The sequence below is a fragment of the Hemibagrus wyckioides genome, linkage group LG24 (genome assembly GCF_019097595.1).
Source record: "Hemibagrus wyckioides isolate EC202008001 linkage group LG24, SWU_Hwy_1.0, whole genome shotgun sequence".
In the NCBI taxonomy this organism is placed as follows: domain Eukaryota; kingdom Metazoa; phylum Chordata; class Actinopteri; order Siluriformes; family Bagridae; genus Hemibagrus; species Hemibagrus wyckioides.
Genome location: NC_080733.1, coordinates 7,772,968 through 7,787,162, shown reverse-complemented (window position 1 = coordinate 7,787,162; position 14,195 = coordinate 7,772,968). Strand labels below are relative to the sequence as shown.

The window sequence follows — 14,195 nt, the reverse complement described above, 5'->3', positions numbered from 1 at the left end:
CCTTTCGGATTAGGTCCTGAGCTACAGTGTTACGGGAAAACATTTTAAAATTACATTTAAACAATGTTTTTCTTTTCTGTAGATTTCCCCCTTATGTTGTGGATTGCTATGAGACACGTATCATTTTGGATTTTTTTTTTATCTAAGTTGAAAATCTTTTTCGTTTGACGATATCTACTTTTTTTCCAGTTCAAAGTCTGCCCTACTTTCTGAGAAAAAATATACAGATGCAATCAAAGCATTGCCTTACAAAACCTTCCCCTTTTTCTCTATTCATTTTCCCCTAGGGATGCTTCAACCACAAACCCCCAACAATTTCATAATGGCAGCTCCTTGGTGTGTATTTCCATGGTTACCCTTAAAACAGGCCTGATCCTTTGTGTCTTTCTTTACTCTGCTCTGAACTGGACACATCTCATCCTGGTCTAAATGATGTGTGTATAGGACTGTGAAGTGGTTTTTTTTTTTTTTTTTTTTACACTGGACATGTTTGTTGAGGACCGTCTCCTAAAGCGCTGGCCTGGTTTCAGATTTTCTTGATTCTATTCTCCATAAAATGATATTTTTTAAAGCAGCTAATCAATGAATACTTGTTTTTAAAGATGTCCCTAAAAGCCTAGAACTGTCACATGGAGTAAATTCTGGTAATAGAGGACATATTAAGAAAGCTGGTTCTCTTGAAATTTCCTTGAGGCTTCTTTGTTTTAAAAACAAAGTAAGATTTCTATAATTGGTAAAATACTCGAAAGGATTTTGAAAAATATATATGATAACATGTTGGCAAGTATTTCCCAACATATGGATTCCAGGTTTTCTGGTCGGCATAACAGCTTTCACAGTAACAATTTTTCATGCGTAAATGCTCATGCACAACGTGACTCATCGTATTTTGTACTTATTTATTTATTTTGTATTATCATTTTAACGCTTTGACATTCACAGTTCCAGTGCAACTGAAATCAGACCACCTCTTGCAGGTAGTCTCGCGGTTTCGTGGTCCACATCTCAGCTTTCACAATAACAATTTTTCATGCGTAAATGCTGTTTCGGAAACCCCCTGAGTTTTTAGTGTCTGCATTTTGCATTTCCTCCAGGGGGCGATGCACATATGGAAATGTTAAAAAAGCAAGGCCTCAAATCCCTTAACCCCCAACATACACAAGCATGCACAAGCGTGTACATATCACACATACAGAACAGCAGCTCGAGGACATCGCATGTGTGAGATTTATCTGCTGTCTTTCCATTTCCAAAATGAGTTTTACCTTTCACCTCTTTCATTTCAGGTCACTTTTACACAAGCTCTTTAGCAGCTGTTCGTGTCAAATGTCAAGCACGTGATCTCAGCATTGAGTCACACTTGTGTGTTAGTTTAGATACACTGATAATTTAAACAAGATTAGTATGTGTGTTGATTAATTGGGTGTGGAAAACCAGAAATGAGCAGTCATTGGTAGACAGGGACACTCACCAGCTCATTACATAAAATCACACTGTAAACTGTGCGGGTGTCATTTTTATAACCACAACACAAAATTATGTATGAATAATGATGTAACATGACCTGTCCAGAGTGTACCTCTGCCTTTCGCCCAATGTGTGCTGGGATACGCTCCAGCACATCCCCGTGACCCTAATTAGGAATAAAGTGGGTATAGAAAATGGATGGATGGATGATGTAAAATTGATATTATGGTAAATAAGAAATTGTTTGGGTTGTTGAGTTGCTGTCATAATGAATAAATGCAAAGGTAAAATTTCTGTTGAAGCTAAGAAAAAATGATTAATATCTATATAATATCTATATAAATTACATTCATTGTTCCAACATACACCGATGAGGCATAACACTATCACCACCTGCCTGTGTAAGTCCCCCTTTTGCTGCCAAAACAGCCCTGACCTGTCAAGGCATGGACTCCACTATATCCCTGAAGGTGTGCTGTGGTATCTGGCACCAAGATGTTAGCAGCAGATCCTTAAAGTCCTCTAAGCTGCGAAATGGGGAATCCATGGATTGGACTTGTTTGTCCAGCACATCCCACAGATGCTTGATTGGATTGAGATCTGGGGAATTTGGAGGCCAGGTCAATACCTCAAACGTGTTGTTGTGCTCATCAAGTCATTCCTGAATAATTTTTGCTTTGTGACATGGCACATTATCCTGCTGAAAGAGGTCACAGCCATCAGGGAATACTGTTTCCATTAAAAGGGTGTGCATGGTCGGCAACAATGATTAGGTAGGTGGTATGTGTCAAAGTAAGATCCGCATGGATGGCAGGACCCAAGGTTTCCCAACAGAACATTGCCCAAAGCATGACACTGCCCTTACGAGTTTGCCTTGCTCCTTGGTTAAGATCTCATGCTCACATGCACATTGTTGCCAGTTTCAATGGTGCACAGGGGTCAGCATGGGCACCCTGACTGTTCTGCGGCTATGCAGCCCCATACGCAACAAACTATGATGCACTGTGCATTCTGACAACTTTTAATTAGAATCAGCATTAACTTCTTCAGCAATTTGAGCAACAGTATCTCATGTGGATTGGATCACACGGGCCAACCTTCACTCACCACGTGCATCACTGAACCTTGGCCGCCCATGACCCTGTCGCTGGTTCACCACTGTTCCTTTCTTGGACCATTTTTAATAGATTCTGACCACAGCAGACCGGGAACACCCCACAAGAGCTGCAGTTTTGGAGATTCTGATCCATCACAATTTGGCCCTTAGGTCAAGCTCTCTCAAATCCTTATGCTTGACCATTTTTCCTGCTTCTAACACATCAACTCTGAGGACAAAATGTTCACTTGCTGCCTAATATATCCCACCCACTAACAGGTGCCATAATGAGGAGATAACCAGTGTTATTCACTTCACCTGGAACTGCTCATAATGTTATGCCTGATCTGTGTATGGAATTATTTACGGCTATCAGTGAACATACACATTAAAACATAACCAAATCAGGAGTATGAAAATTACAGCAAAGTACTAATTACAATATATAACCAGAATGGCAATAATACGCATCTTTGCTATAACCTTTGGTAGGGTGTCTACAGTATTTTAGCAGCTTTGATAGTCTGATAGGACATGAAATACAGAGGAAGGGAATGTACTGTATGTGTGTGGGTGTTACAAATGTGCACATGACAGACCAAGGAACTGCTTCCCCAGAAGTCTGACCCTTCTGACTGATCTGCGTAATGAATCAGCTGGAAACAGAGCCTTTTTTCCTCCCATATTAAATTATGAATTCGGAAAATAAGGTGTGGACTACTTTGGTGGGAAAAAAGTTGCAGATATTTCTGCAGGGTTGGGTTGTGGCTACACTGCACCATTTTTTTCCCACCTCAACAAAGTTTTAACAAATATTCATATTAATTACAATATAAATAATAACAGATAATCCTGAATTAAATAAGCTACATGTGTTGATGTGAGCATAGTGACTGGACTGAGGTGAACTGAATCGAACCTAAAAACCCAAGCTGGTTTGGAGCATTGACCAGTTTTATTTATGTCCAGGTTGGCATGTAAATACTTTCATGTTGATTGATTTATCTTGGCCTTGTTTGACCGCATCAGGAACCTACTATGACCATGAGAAGCAAACGGAACACATGTGCAGTCACACACATCTGATAACAATCTCCAAAGGAATGTTTTAACCGCTATAAATTATTCAGAAGCTTTAACTCAGACACTGGGGTTCAAACACCACATTTATATACATTGAGCTTCTTGAGCTTTTAACAGTGTGTAAAAGTAACAGTTATACAGTGAGTAGAGCAGGGAGAGAGAGCTAAAGGAAAATTGCTCACGTCAGACCCGGGTCAGCTGCCCTCACTCTGTAAATTCAATGCCATGCTTCAGTGGCAGAACCGTGAGGTGTAGTGTTACCTCTGGTGATCTGAAGTCTGTTAGACAAACCACACTGATAGCAACTACAGCTTCACTCTCACCCTGAAATAAGAGGGAAACACCCAGACAAAAAAACAAAAAACCCAGGCTTGGAAGCAAGAAATTCCCAGATCCTATGATAGATCCACACAGGCCTGTGAAAGACAGAGAGAGAGAGAGAGAGAGAGAGAGGGAGTTGGAAATGAACTAAAAATACATTCATGCATTCTTCTTCTTCTTCTTCTTTATTATCCTCATATATTCATTATTTATTGTCAGTAATGATAGGCTTCATGCACACACACACACACACAGTTACACGTGGGGGAAAATAAAATTAACCATTTCACTGAAAGGGATGTTTCTGGGAAGTGAGAGGAAACCAGAAAACCTGGAGGAAGCCTTCCTGGACATGGACATGCACAGAAACTCCTGAAACCTAAGTTCAGATTAAATATGGGACTCAAGATACTATCTGCTGCACCATCATGCTTTCATGTGATGAAAGGTTTCTAAATTCTGGTGAAAAATGAGTCATAAGCAATCGATTTTAAAATAAAACTGAGACAGTTAAAAAATGTAAGCTTTACAGGCAATTGAAGACACTTAGGTGGTTGTATTGCTGAAATCAACGTAGTACTAAGACAAGCCTCAAACTTCAAACTTTAATACCATTCTTGATTCCATGACAGTAACCAAAACCACAGTAAAACATTAACAGCAGTTAAATGACTGAATAACAAAGCCTCAAATTGCTATGACACCCTTGATGCATATCTAATGACAAATAACCCCTGCAGTTTTGTCTGCAAACAGGCAGCAGTGGGTGTAAATACAGTACTGGGTCTTTATTTTAATAATATTATATATATATATATATAATGATTGTACATAATTTTACTAAAATGATTTATCATGATACACCAATCATGATTGCCAAAAGTTTTGGGACACCCCTCCAAATTCAGGGGTTGTTTTTCAGGAGTTGGACTTGGCCCCTTAGTTCCAGTGAAAGGAACTCTTAATGCTTCAGCAAACCAAGACATTTTGGACAAAAGACTGTGAGCCAGGCGAAAACTGGGACGTCTGCCTTTACATGCACATTAATTTAATATGGAGTTGGCCTACCCTTTGCAGCTATAACAACTTCAACTCTCCTGGGAAGGCTTTCCACAAGGTTTAGGAGTGTGTTTATGGGAATTTTTCACCATTCCACTAGAAGAGCATTTGTGAGGTCAGGCACTGACTCAGTCACTGGCTCACAGTCTCCACTGTAATTCATCCCAAAGGTGTTCTATCAGGTTGAGGTCAGGACTCTCTGAAGTTCCTCCACACCAAACTGGTGTGCAGTCATGTTGGAACAGGAAGGGGTCATCCCCAAACTGTTTCCACAAAGATAAGAGCATGAAATTGTCTTGGTATGCTGAAGCATTAAGAGTTCCTTTCACTAGAACTAAGGGGCTGAGCCAAACCCCTGAAAAGCAACATCTGAATTCACTGATTTGGAGGAGTGTCCCAAAACATTTGGCAATATAGTGTAGATTGTATAGCATAATATTTATTGCATATTCATTTTTATATATATATATTACAATATTTATTGTATAGCAGCTACATGATTAGGTAAGTGCAAAAGTGAACATGCAATACATGGCTGTGCACTTGGGTGGTACAGCATTGCAGATGCTACCCTTAATGTCCTCCTTCCCCAACTCCTGACATCAGAATATCTCTCAGAAGGCTAATACTCCAAAAAAAATTCATGCAAACTTTTAATCGATCATTGTTCTTTCATAAAATCAATGTAGACACAAAGCCAATTTTCTGCAAATGCAATTTTCTCATATGGCAGCCTTTACTTGAACACGCCACTGTTGCAATATTTCTGTCACATTATTTTTGCTGTAATGCACAGTGAATTAAAGATGCCACACAGTACAGAACATTTCATCTGCTACACCTTACCATACCCGAAAACATTTCTTAAAGAAAGGGCCATGATATATATATATATATATAGGGAGAATTCTTTCTTTTGTTCAAAATGTCTTTGCAGCTATACTACACTATTTTGCACTGACAATGTCAGTCTTTGTCTCTCATTCTCTCCCTCTCTGAAGCCTAGTGTTAATACAGCTGCTGTTGTCCACCATCCCCCATCTGTCTTTCCCTCCATGTCTGTCTTTTTCTTCTTTCTTTCAGCGTGTGTGTGTGTGTGTGTGTGTATGTATGTCTTTCTGTGTCTCTCGTTTGCATTCACCCCTCCATCACCCCTCCCTTTTCTCATGCTGTCTCTGACGTAATGAACAGCCGGTATATATCGGCCAGTAAGATTACAGAAGCTCAGCAGCTCGTCAGCCTCCTCCGTCTTTCTCCATTTCTTCACCGCTCATTCGTTCATTCTCACTCCGTCTTTTTCTCCCCACAGTGCACGCGGTTGTGTCAAAGATGGCAGAAGCTTTCGTCGGCACGTGGAACCTTAAGGAGAGCAAGAATTTCGATGAGTATATGAAAGCCCTTGGTGAGTGTATGATTGAATCAGTGAGGGTGTGCAAATATTTGTGTGTGTGCGCGTGAGAGAGAGAGAGAGAGAGAGAGAGCAGGTGCTTCAGTGCAGCGCGTGAATCTCTGCGAGCACGCGAACGCAAATGAAATCGTGTGGAGTCAAGCAAATTTATTTTTTAGAGAGGAGGAATCTAAAAATGCATGCGAATGCGTGTATATGGACGATGCTAGTGTGGTGCAGGGTGGATCCCGCACACACACACACACGCGCGCGCGCGCGCTCTGATGGTTCACACCCACGCAGAGCTACATTGGAGCACGTGGGCATGAATATCTCGTCAGTGAATTAAGTAGCGTGACATTTTGCCTGTTATTATTATTTATTCATATTTTTTTTTACCTAGGGTTATACACGTTTTTCATCCCTTTAATTTTTTTTTGATCTGATGAGAAATTTAACTATAGATGTGGTTTGGCCACAAATGAATAGAACACCATATTCTTGTTATTGTACTGTGTAAAGCAACGAGATCATAAAAGGTTTATTATAATTACAGCAAATGTAATTGATGGTCTATGTTTGGTATAGTAGAACACCCTTTTCCTCCAGGGTGAATGATGTTAGTCACCCAGCCCCTGTGCAGGATTAAATAAGCAAATTTCATACACTTGATATGGATTTAATACACCCACAGGCAGAATTGCCACTGTTTTTTGGATTCTCATACCCAAAAAAAGCATGTGGGGAAATCAAGCAGCTTATAGGAGACCATTTAGTATTGTTTGAAGCTTGTGTTGACTTGACTTTGTGTTGATGTCAAACAAGACTAAATCAACACGTTTAGACCAGCAGTACTGTACCAACTTGCCCAAGATCTCACACACACAAACGCACAAATGTGCAATCCTGGTTAAAAAAACCCCCTGCTTATTCCAGCGTAATGCTTTGTGTTTAATAATGTAAGCAAGATCATGCTAATAGTTCTTGGAAGACCAGCTTTACTAGCAAGGCACTGCCTGCTAAATCAATTGTGGAAAGAAATGTTGACGTAAGCATCAACCCCCCCCTCCATGGATAAGAAATTTATTTACACCCTACAGTAGCACTGTGGCCTATGGGAGTAGCTTTGAGAAACTCCAAAGAAAAGAGTTTGTAAGAAGAGGAAATGTGTCTGGTGGAGAAAATGTTTCCTTCTGAGAAACCACTTCTTCAATCAGGTTATAAAACATATAGCAGTAGTTTGTCAGGGTGACTGGTCATATGGTGAACTCTTTAAACCTTAACCTTGTCCATTATAGCTCACTCTACAGAAAAAAATCAATATTCAGTGCTTACTCTGGCTATCGGCGGTAGACTGCTAATGTTGATTTGACCCTTTTGACCGTTCCAGACTTTGTAACTAGCAAGGACATGGTCACCCATGGTTAACCTGTGAATGTTGGTAAGGGTTTGCGTGTCATTTAGTGAATATCCGCTGCCCTGTCCATTACCCCCCACTGTGAAATTTCCATTGACTATTTTATGTAAGAGTGGAAAATTGGATTATTCCAAGCCATTTTAATACACAGAAGTATTTATCGCTTTGTTTAATGTGGGAAAGGTCAATGTCTAACTGGAATACTTTATTGACTTAACATGCATGTGTGAGTTGTATTTTCAAGACGACGTACAATTATGTAAAATTTTGTACTGTTTCGGTTTGACCTCCGAACTTACGCATATATTTGTGTGTGTGTGTGTACTAGGTGTCGGTTTTGCGACACGCCAGGTGGGCAGCATGACCAAACCCACCACCATCATTTCCATTGAAGGTGATGTCATCACACTAAAGACAGTCAGCACCTTCAAGAGTACAGAAATCAACTTCAAGCTGGGAGAGGAGTTTGATGAGACCACAGCAGATGACCGTAAAGTCAAGGTGCGTTTGAGTACACTTATCAATGAGGAACATTATGAAACCACTTTACACTGGGCCCCCAGTGTGCTGACCATGATGCTTCCGCTGCTGAACTGCCCCCTTGTCGTCCTTACAAAAGAACCTTTGAGAAGTAACAAAAGTTACAGTGTTGAGCTAGCTGCCTATATCCATTACATAAATGATGTTTAGCTGCTGCGCTGATGGCCTGTTACTGTAATAGCGGCTTGTCAAACATACCCCTCAGTGTAACCAGTGATGTGTAAACTAGTCCAATTGCAGACCATTGAATTAATTACAGGCTAATTCTAGCTAAACATTTTAATGATTGAAACATTTTTATTTAATAAATGGAAGCAGTGGAACAATATTAGCCTATTCGGGTACATCGGGACATAAACTTTATGAATGTTTAAGTCAACACGGTTGAGTAGAGGAAAAATAAAGATAATGCTTTTGATAATGCTGTGATTACAAAGTGGTAGAAGCTGAGGTGTGGTTATGTTACAGGATTAAAAGTAGTAAATAAAAAAGCACTTTTTTTACTGACCTTGATCTTCATGTGTGTTTTTCAGTCAGTGGTGACCATTGAGGGGAATAAGCTGATTCACATTCAGAGATGGGAGGGCAAGGAGACGTCACTTGTCCGAGAAGTTAATGGAAACAGCCTCACACTGGTCAGTAGAGCTTGTGAACTAATTGTGTGTCCAGCTTGTGGTGATCTTTGCTGGCTGGAAACCGCATTATTTGCATTCTTAAAAGAATGTTCAATGCTTTTGTTTTTTTAATTGTACTCTATTTTCTCTCTTTCTGACAGACACTAACCCTTGGCGACGTGGTCTGCACACGATCCTACCTGAAAGCAGAGTAAAGTTTCTCCTACAACTGTCTTTGTTCTTACTGAAAAAGCCTTTGCCTTGTGAAGTGTGTTTCCTACAGTTGTCAATAGTCCATGTTTCAAAGAAAGTAATAAATCTCAGCTTACATCCCCATAAACATGGTCATTTTGTTGTTTTTCTGATGTAATCTATTGTGAGCGCATGGCCTCGTCATTAAATTCCTCACATTGAAGTGGTCAGCACTGAGGCTCTGCATCACCGTGCCATCCCAAATCCATCACGCAGACTATTTATACAGATTTCCAGCAACCGATCCAAGCTCCTGTGTTGGTCTGCTATGTAACGGCCTGTTTGCTGGGACTGTGTCCTGTACGTCTAATTTAAGCATGTTCCCATATCCATGTCACGTGTTTTCTAATTTAAGCTGATGACTGGCTTTGGTCAGTTCAGTGGGTAAGGAGGTCATGTAGGAATGACTTCCCCTTGACCTTTCACCTCCACATCCCAACCACTCTAGTCATGTACTTTACCACTATTTTTCATATTGCAACAAACTGAAATATTAAACAATCGAGTTTGTACTTCAGCACTTTTATTTCTCCATCAGTCCCCCCCCCATTCAACAAGTCATAATTTTTTATAAAATGGCTTTCAGACACAAACAGGAAAGTTGACCGCTCTAAGATCAGTGCAGGTGTATATACACACACAAATGACTTCTACAGCTAGACATGTGAACTCGATGACCTGAGCTCCAGAGCTCATTTCTGTGTCTTGTGCTTATGTTTCTTGTGCTTTTTCTTCTTTTCCGAATGTGTATGGGAGTGTCTTGCCCTTTTGGCATCATCACTACTGTCTGACGATGATCTCTCTCGCTTTCTCTCTTTCTTTTTCTTCTCCTTCTTGGCTTTCTTTTCCTGTGGCAGAGAGAAATCATATAATATAAGAAACACGTGAGTTTTTTAAATGGGGAAAAAAAGAAAAGAAATCCCAGTAAGTAAAAACAAGAGAGATGATTTGTACTAAAGCAGAAGGAGCTTTTATAAGAAGAGATGGGGGGAAAAAAAAGATTGATTGCTCGCTATGGGGTGGGGCTGAGGGGTGTTTTGCAACCTTCTTTCTTTTCTGCGGCTCTGATTGGACAGTCTGGCTGGCTGGTTCCTCCTCCTCTTCTGGCACCAAACTATACTGTTTCTCCCCTGGCTGTGAGAAACAGTCCTTTGCAAAGTGACCTAAGAGCAAACACATGCACGGGAATTAACACACACACACACGTATCTGGACCTTGGGCCTTTCACATACTTTGATAGTCCCATAGAGCCGTTCCCATACAGATGTTTAGCCTTAGATCAAGCCATAGCAATGCTTAGAGGACATAAAGTGTTTACACAGCTTTTCAGATGTGAAATCCAAACGCTTTCCCAGCACATGCAAACTTATTGTTATAACAAAGTTAAAGCATTGATATAACCAAAGCCTGTCATTTTTCATTTTAAATAAATGTTAGTTTGGTGTAATATTAACACAAAGCACTACAATATAAAAATTCAAAGGATTAAAAAAATTAAAAATAATTTATTTTGTGCTGCAGCTCAGTACACACACACATTTTATCAAGCAATGTTCCTTCATTTGTCTTCAGTAACTAATTCATCCTGCTAAAATTCACAGAGTCCTCAGAGCTAATCACGGGAACGCTGGACACGAGACAGGAATACACCCTCGATGGGATCATCACAGCACTCACAAGTTCACACACACTTTCACACCTGGGAGAAATTTCAATTTACTTATCAAGCTGCACGCCTGTGTTTTTGGAGGTGGGAGGAAATCTACACAATGTCAAACTCAACACAAAAAGGACTGACTCAGGGAACTTGGAAATGGGAGACATTTTGCTGCTTTGGAAATCAAACTAACAAAATGGTGAACGTTTATAGCTATCTGCTATTTATAAGTAGCAGTATCAATCACTTTGTCATTCTTTATAATTCACAGGAAACGTGTAGGGGGGCAGTGTGTGTGTGTATATATATAACATACTTCTGATGTATTATAATTAATTGGTTGAATAGGGAGGGATTTAGTTAATAGACTTGTGTTCAAGATTCAAGAAGTTCATTGTCATATGCACAGTGAAAACACAACGGTTTAGACCACACAATGAAATTCTTACTTTGCATGTCTCCCTATTGCACGTTTCTGTTTCAGTAAAATTTAAAAAGGACCATGTGATTTGTTTTGCTGATATCTTGCCCTTAAAATATTTGGGAAGGGGTTTGCACTGTTGAAGCTTTAGTGTAATTTACAGCAATTAACAGTAATTATTCTCTATCCTATGCAGAGATTCTGCTCAGATCATTGTAATGGTGTTTATTCTGTGGTTTTATAATGTCCTGTATGAAATCATTCGTACCTGTGCACCCACACTTCTTACAGGTAGTATTAAGCACAGCCTCTAGAGTGATCTTCTGACTCGTGTGATCCCGGAACTGCCTTCGTCTGCGTGCATCCTGCCTTATATATGTACATACACAGTGATTATACATTCAGATGGATAATGCCTATAGCCAAAATAAAACAGAATAGAAAAGAATCCATATAAAGTCATATACATGAATAAATGCAATGTTACTTAAAGACTACATACTCAGCCATCACATTGTTGGGATCGAGGTCCCGCCCTGTGCCTTGATTAACAGCTTTCATGGAAAATGCAAGCTTGATTTTATCGTCATTAATCTGGCAAAAAAACAGGAAAAGAATATAGCGTTGTTTTGAAGAGTTTCCATTGTATTACTCGTACATAAGGAATATGCAGCATCAAAACGAATGAGAAATTAGTTATAAAGCACTTTGTTCATTATGATTCTGTGTGCTTACCTCTCTGCCTATGACTTTAATCCACACTTGCTCACCAACATCGACAATTTCAGCAGGATTATCAACCCGTGAGGCAGACATGTCGTTCTTATGGACTAGACCTGAGAGAGCACATATTTTTCAATTCATTTCAATATATATATAACGTCTTGTACAATGGAAATGGTCTCAAAGCAACTTTACAAAAGAAGAGAAACAGAGAAAGAAAATTATTAAATTAAATTAGTCAACTATTTTATCCCTATTTTATCCTTAATGAGCAAGCCTGTGGTGACGGTGACAAGGAAAAACTCCCTGTGAGTTGAGAGGAACCAGGCTCAGAAGGGAACCTCATCCTCATTAGGATGACACTGGACAGCAAATAATGTAACTGTAACTGATTAATATCCTTTCTACAACAGCTTTCAGCAGCTGAACAGAGTTCATTATAGGCACTAATTCCTTGTTGTCACAAGCTGACAGATGTAATGGCAGATCTGTGACGGTGTGAAAGTCCCCAAGTGGCTCTGTCCACAGTATATGTATTCTGAAAAACTTCCATCCATTTTCAGTACTCATAATTAGTCAAGCAATTCAAAGACTTACCATGTTTTCTGTATCCTGGAATCTTAACAAAAGCACCATATGTTGTAACAGAAGCCACCTGCAAAACAGAGTGAGATGAAAATGTTTGAAAGAAACCACACACATCCCATGTCTCTAATTAGATGATGTTAGTGCTGACCTCTCCTCTTAGAACGCTGTACAGCTCTGGTAGTCCATCCAGCCCAGCTGGCTCTCTGCTGCGCTCACCGGCCATCACAACTCTAACACACACAAAAGCAACTAATATTACTACCTTTATTAATACTAACTCCCCCCTCCTTTTTAGGACAAAACTACCATTCAGGTTCATTTTACACTGTACATGTACAATCATTAACTGTGGTATGAAAAAAAGACCACCATAGAAACACTGCTGATCAGATGTTAGGTGAGTTGATAACTAATAATTCATCCTGAAACAGTGATACAGAAATGGTGCAGTGTGTGTTGCACTGGTAAATCTCATGCAGCAGATTTGTTACGTACAGGTTTATTCATTCATTCCTTTTCAGTGACCACTTTATACTGGTCAGGATCTCAGTGAAATCAGAGCAAGAGGCATGATTGCAACCTGGGATGGGATGCCAGACAACTTCTGTCCTAGCTCTGTGTTGTTGTTTTAGTGACTGAAACACTATGTTGTTTATGTAATCACCAGGGTCCTATGTAATCACCTAGGTCACTATGTACTGTGTCAGCTATATGTGGTTGAAATGACAATAAAAGCTTCTTGACTTGACAGTTCTTCAGTGTGCACGCATTCACACACTACTTCATACCCAGGGCCAATTTAGCATCGTCACCCATGAACCTACTGGCTTTAGCAGGAAACAGGAGAATCCAGAGGAAACCCACCAGGAGAACACATGCACAGGAACTCCACACAGCCAGTAACCTGAGATCAGGACTGAACAGGAGACCCTGGAGCTGTCAGATGTATTTGTATGGGCAAAATAATTACACTGCAGTAAATACACTGCAAATGGTCAGTTAGAATACCCATCAACAACTGCTGTGTCTGATGCACTCACACCAGTGCAGCACACATTACCTGGTCATAATAATGTCCGAGTCTTTGTGGCCCTGAGACTGATAGATATCTGGTCACGTGACTAATCGAAGTGGGCGGAGAAATGGATTGATGGCAACAAAACAGACTACACTTATTAATAATAAACGTATAAAATGCACCTATACGGTAAACTACAGGTTTTTTTTACTTTATCCAAGTGTAACGAATTTAAGACCTTGCATTTAATTCATTTATTAAATATAACACCCTTAAACGAATCAGCCATCTTTCATTGCGTGTAAGATTTTATTTTAGGGCAAAAAAGATCACATAGAGATCATGAGATCATGCAGAACTTACCGTTTTTTGTTATAAGCGTTTTATTTCCAACAAAGAATAAGACCAAAAAAAAAACAATCACCCTGCATTAACATGTTTTCTTCCCTTGTGTGCACGAGGTTCGACTTCCAGTTCAAAGAGCGCCTTGAAACAGATAGCAGCCAATAAGATCTTCATAACATTAGCGAACCAATCAGAACGCGTCTACT

The 14,195-nt window shown here is 39.8% G+C and overlaps 2 protein-coding genes across 2 annotated transcripts; one reads left to right on the top strand and one right to left on the bottom strand.

Annotated features, from left to right (window-relative positions):
- The first annotated feature begins 6,261 nt into the window (after positions 1-6,261).
- fabp3 (fatty acid binding protein 3, muscle and heart) lies at positions 6,262-9,324 on the top strand. Its single transcript, XM_058378047.1, has 4 exons — positions 6,262-6,428; positions 8,159-8,331; positions 8,904-9,005; positions 9,146-9,324. The coding sequence occupies exons 1-4, from the start codon at positions 6,356-6,358 to the stop codon at positions 9,197-9,199; spliced, it is 402 nt and encodes a 133-aa protein (XP_058234030.1). The 5' UTR covers positions 6,262-6,355; the 3' UTR covers positions 9,200-9,324.
- A 418-nt stretch (positions 9,325-9,742) lies between these two features.
- zcchc17 (zinc finger, CCHC domain containing 17) lies at positions 9,743-14,183 on the bottom strand. Its single transcript, XM_058378046.1, has 8 exons — positions 14,008-14,183; positions 12,775-12,856; positions 12,636-12,693; positions 12,051-12,151; positions 11,818-11,909; positions 11,584-11,684; positions 10,281-10,399; positions 9,743-10,084 (listed from the first exon to the last, which is right to left on the bottom strand). Exons 2-8 carry the CDS (start codon positions 12,847-12,849, stop codon positions 9,929-9,931), a joined length of 702 nt encoding a protein of 233 aa, XP_058234029.1. The 5' UTR covers positions 12,850-12,856; positions 14,008-14,183; the 3' UTR covers positions 9,743-9,928.
- Between the last annotated feature and the right edge of the window lie 12 nt (positions 14,184-14,195).

What these genes read in the sequence shown, in the direction of transcription:
- fabp3 (XM_058378047.1), top strand. Translation starts at nt 6,356, where the DNA reads ATGGCAGAAGCTTTCGTCGGCACGTGGAACCTTAAGGAGAGCAAGAAT. An exon ending in CAGATGACCGTAAAGTCAAG is followed by an intron (nt 8,332 to 8,903) that starts GTGCGTTTGAGT and finishes TGTGTTTTTCAG; the next exon opens with TCAGTGGTGACCATTGAGGG. An exon ending in ATGGAAACAGCCTCACACTG is followed by an intron (nt 9,006 to 9,145) that starts GTCAGTAGAGCT and finishes TCTTTCTGACAG; the next exon opens with ACACTAACCCTTGGCGACGT.
- zcchc17 (XM_058378046.1), bottom strand. Translation starts at nt 12,849, where the DNA reads ATGGCCGGTGAGCGCAGCAGAGAGCCAGCTGGGCTGGATGGACTACCA. An exon ending in ACAGCGTTCTAAGAGGAGAG is followed by an intron (nt 12,694 to 12,774) that starts GTCAGCACTAAC and finishes TCTGTTTTGCAG; the next exon opens with GTGGCTTCTGTTACAACATA. An exon ending in TTAAAGTCATAGGCAGAGAG is followed by an intron (nt 11,910 to 12,050) that starts GTAAGCACACAG and finishes TTTTTTTGCCAG; the next exon opens with ATTAATGACGATAAAATCAA.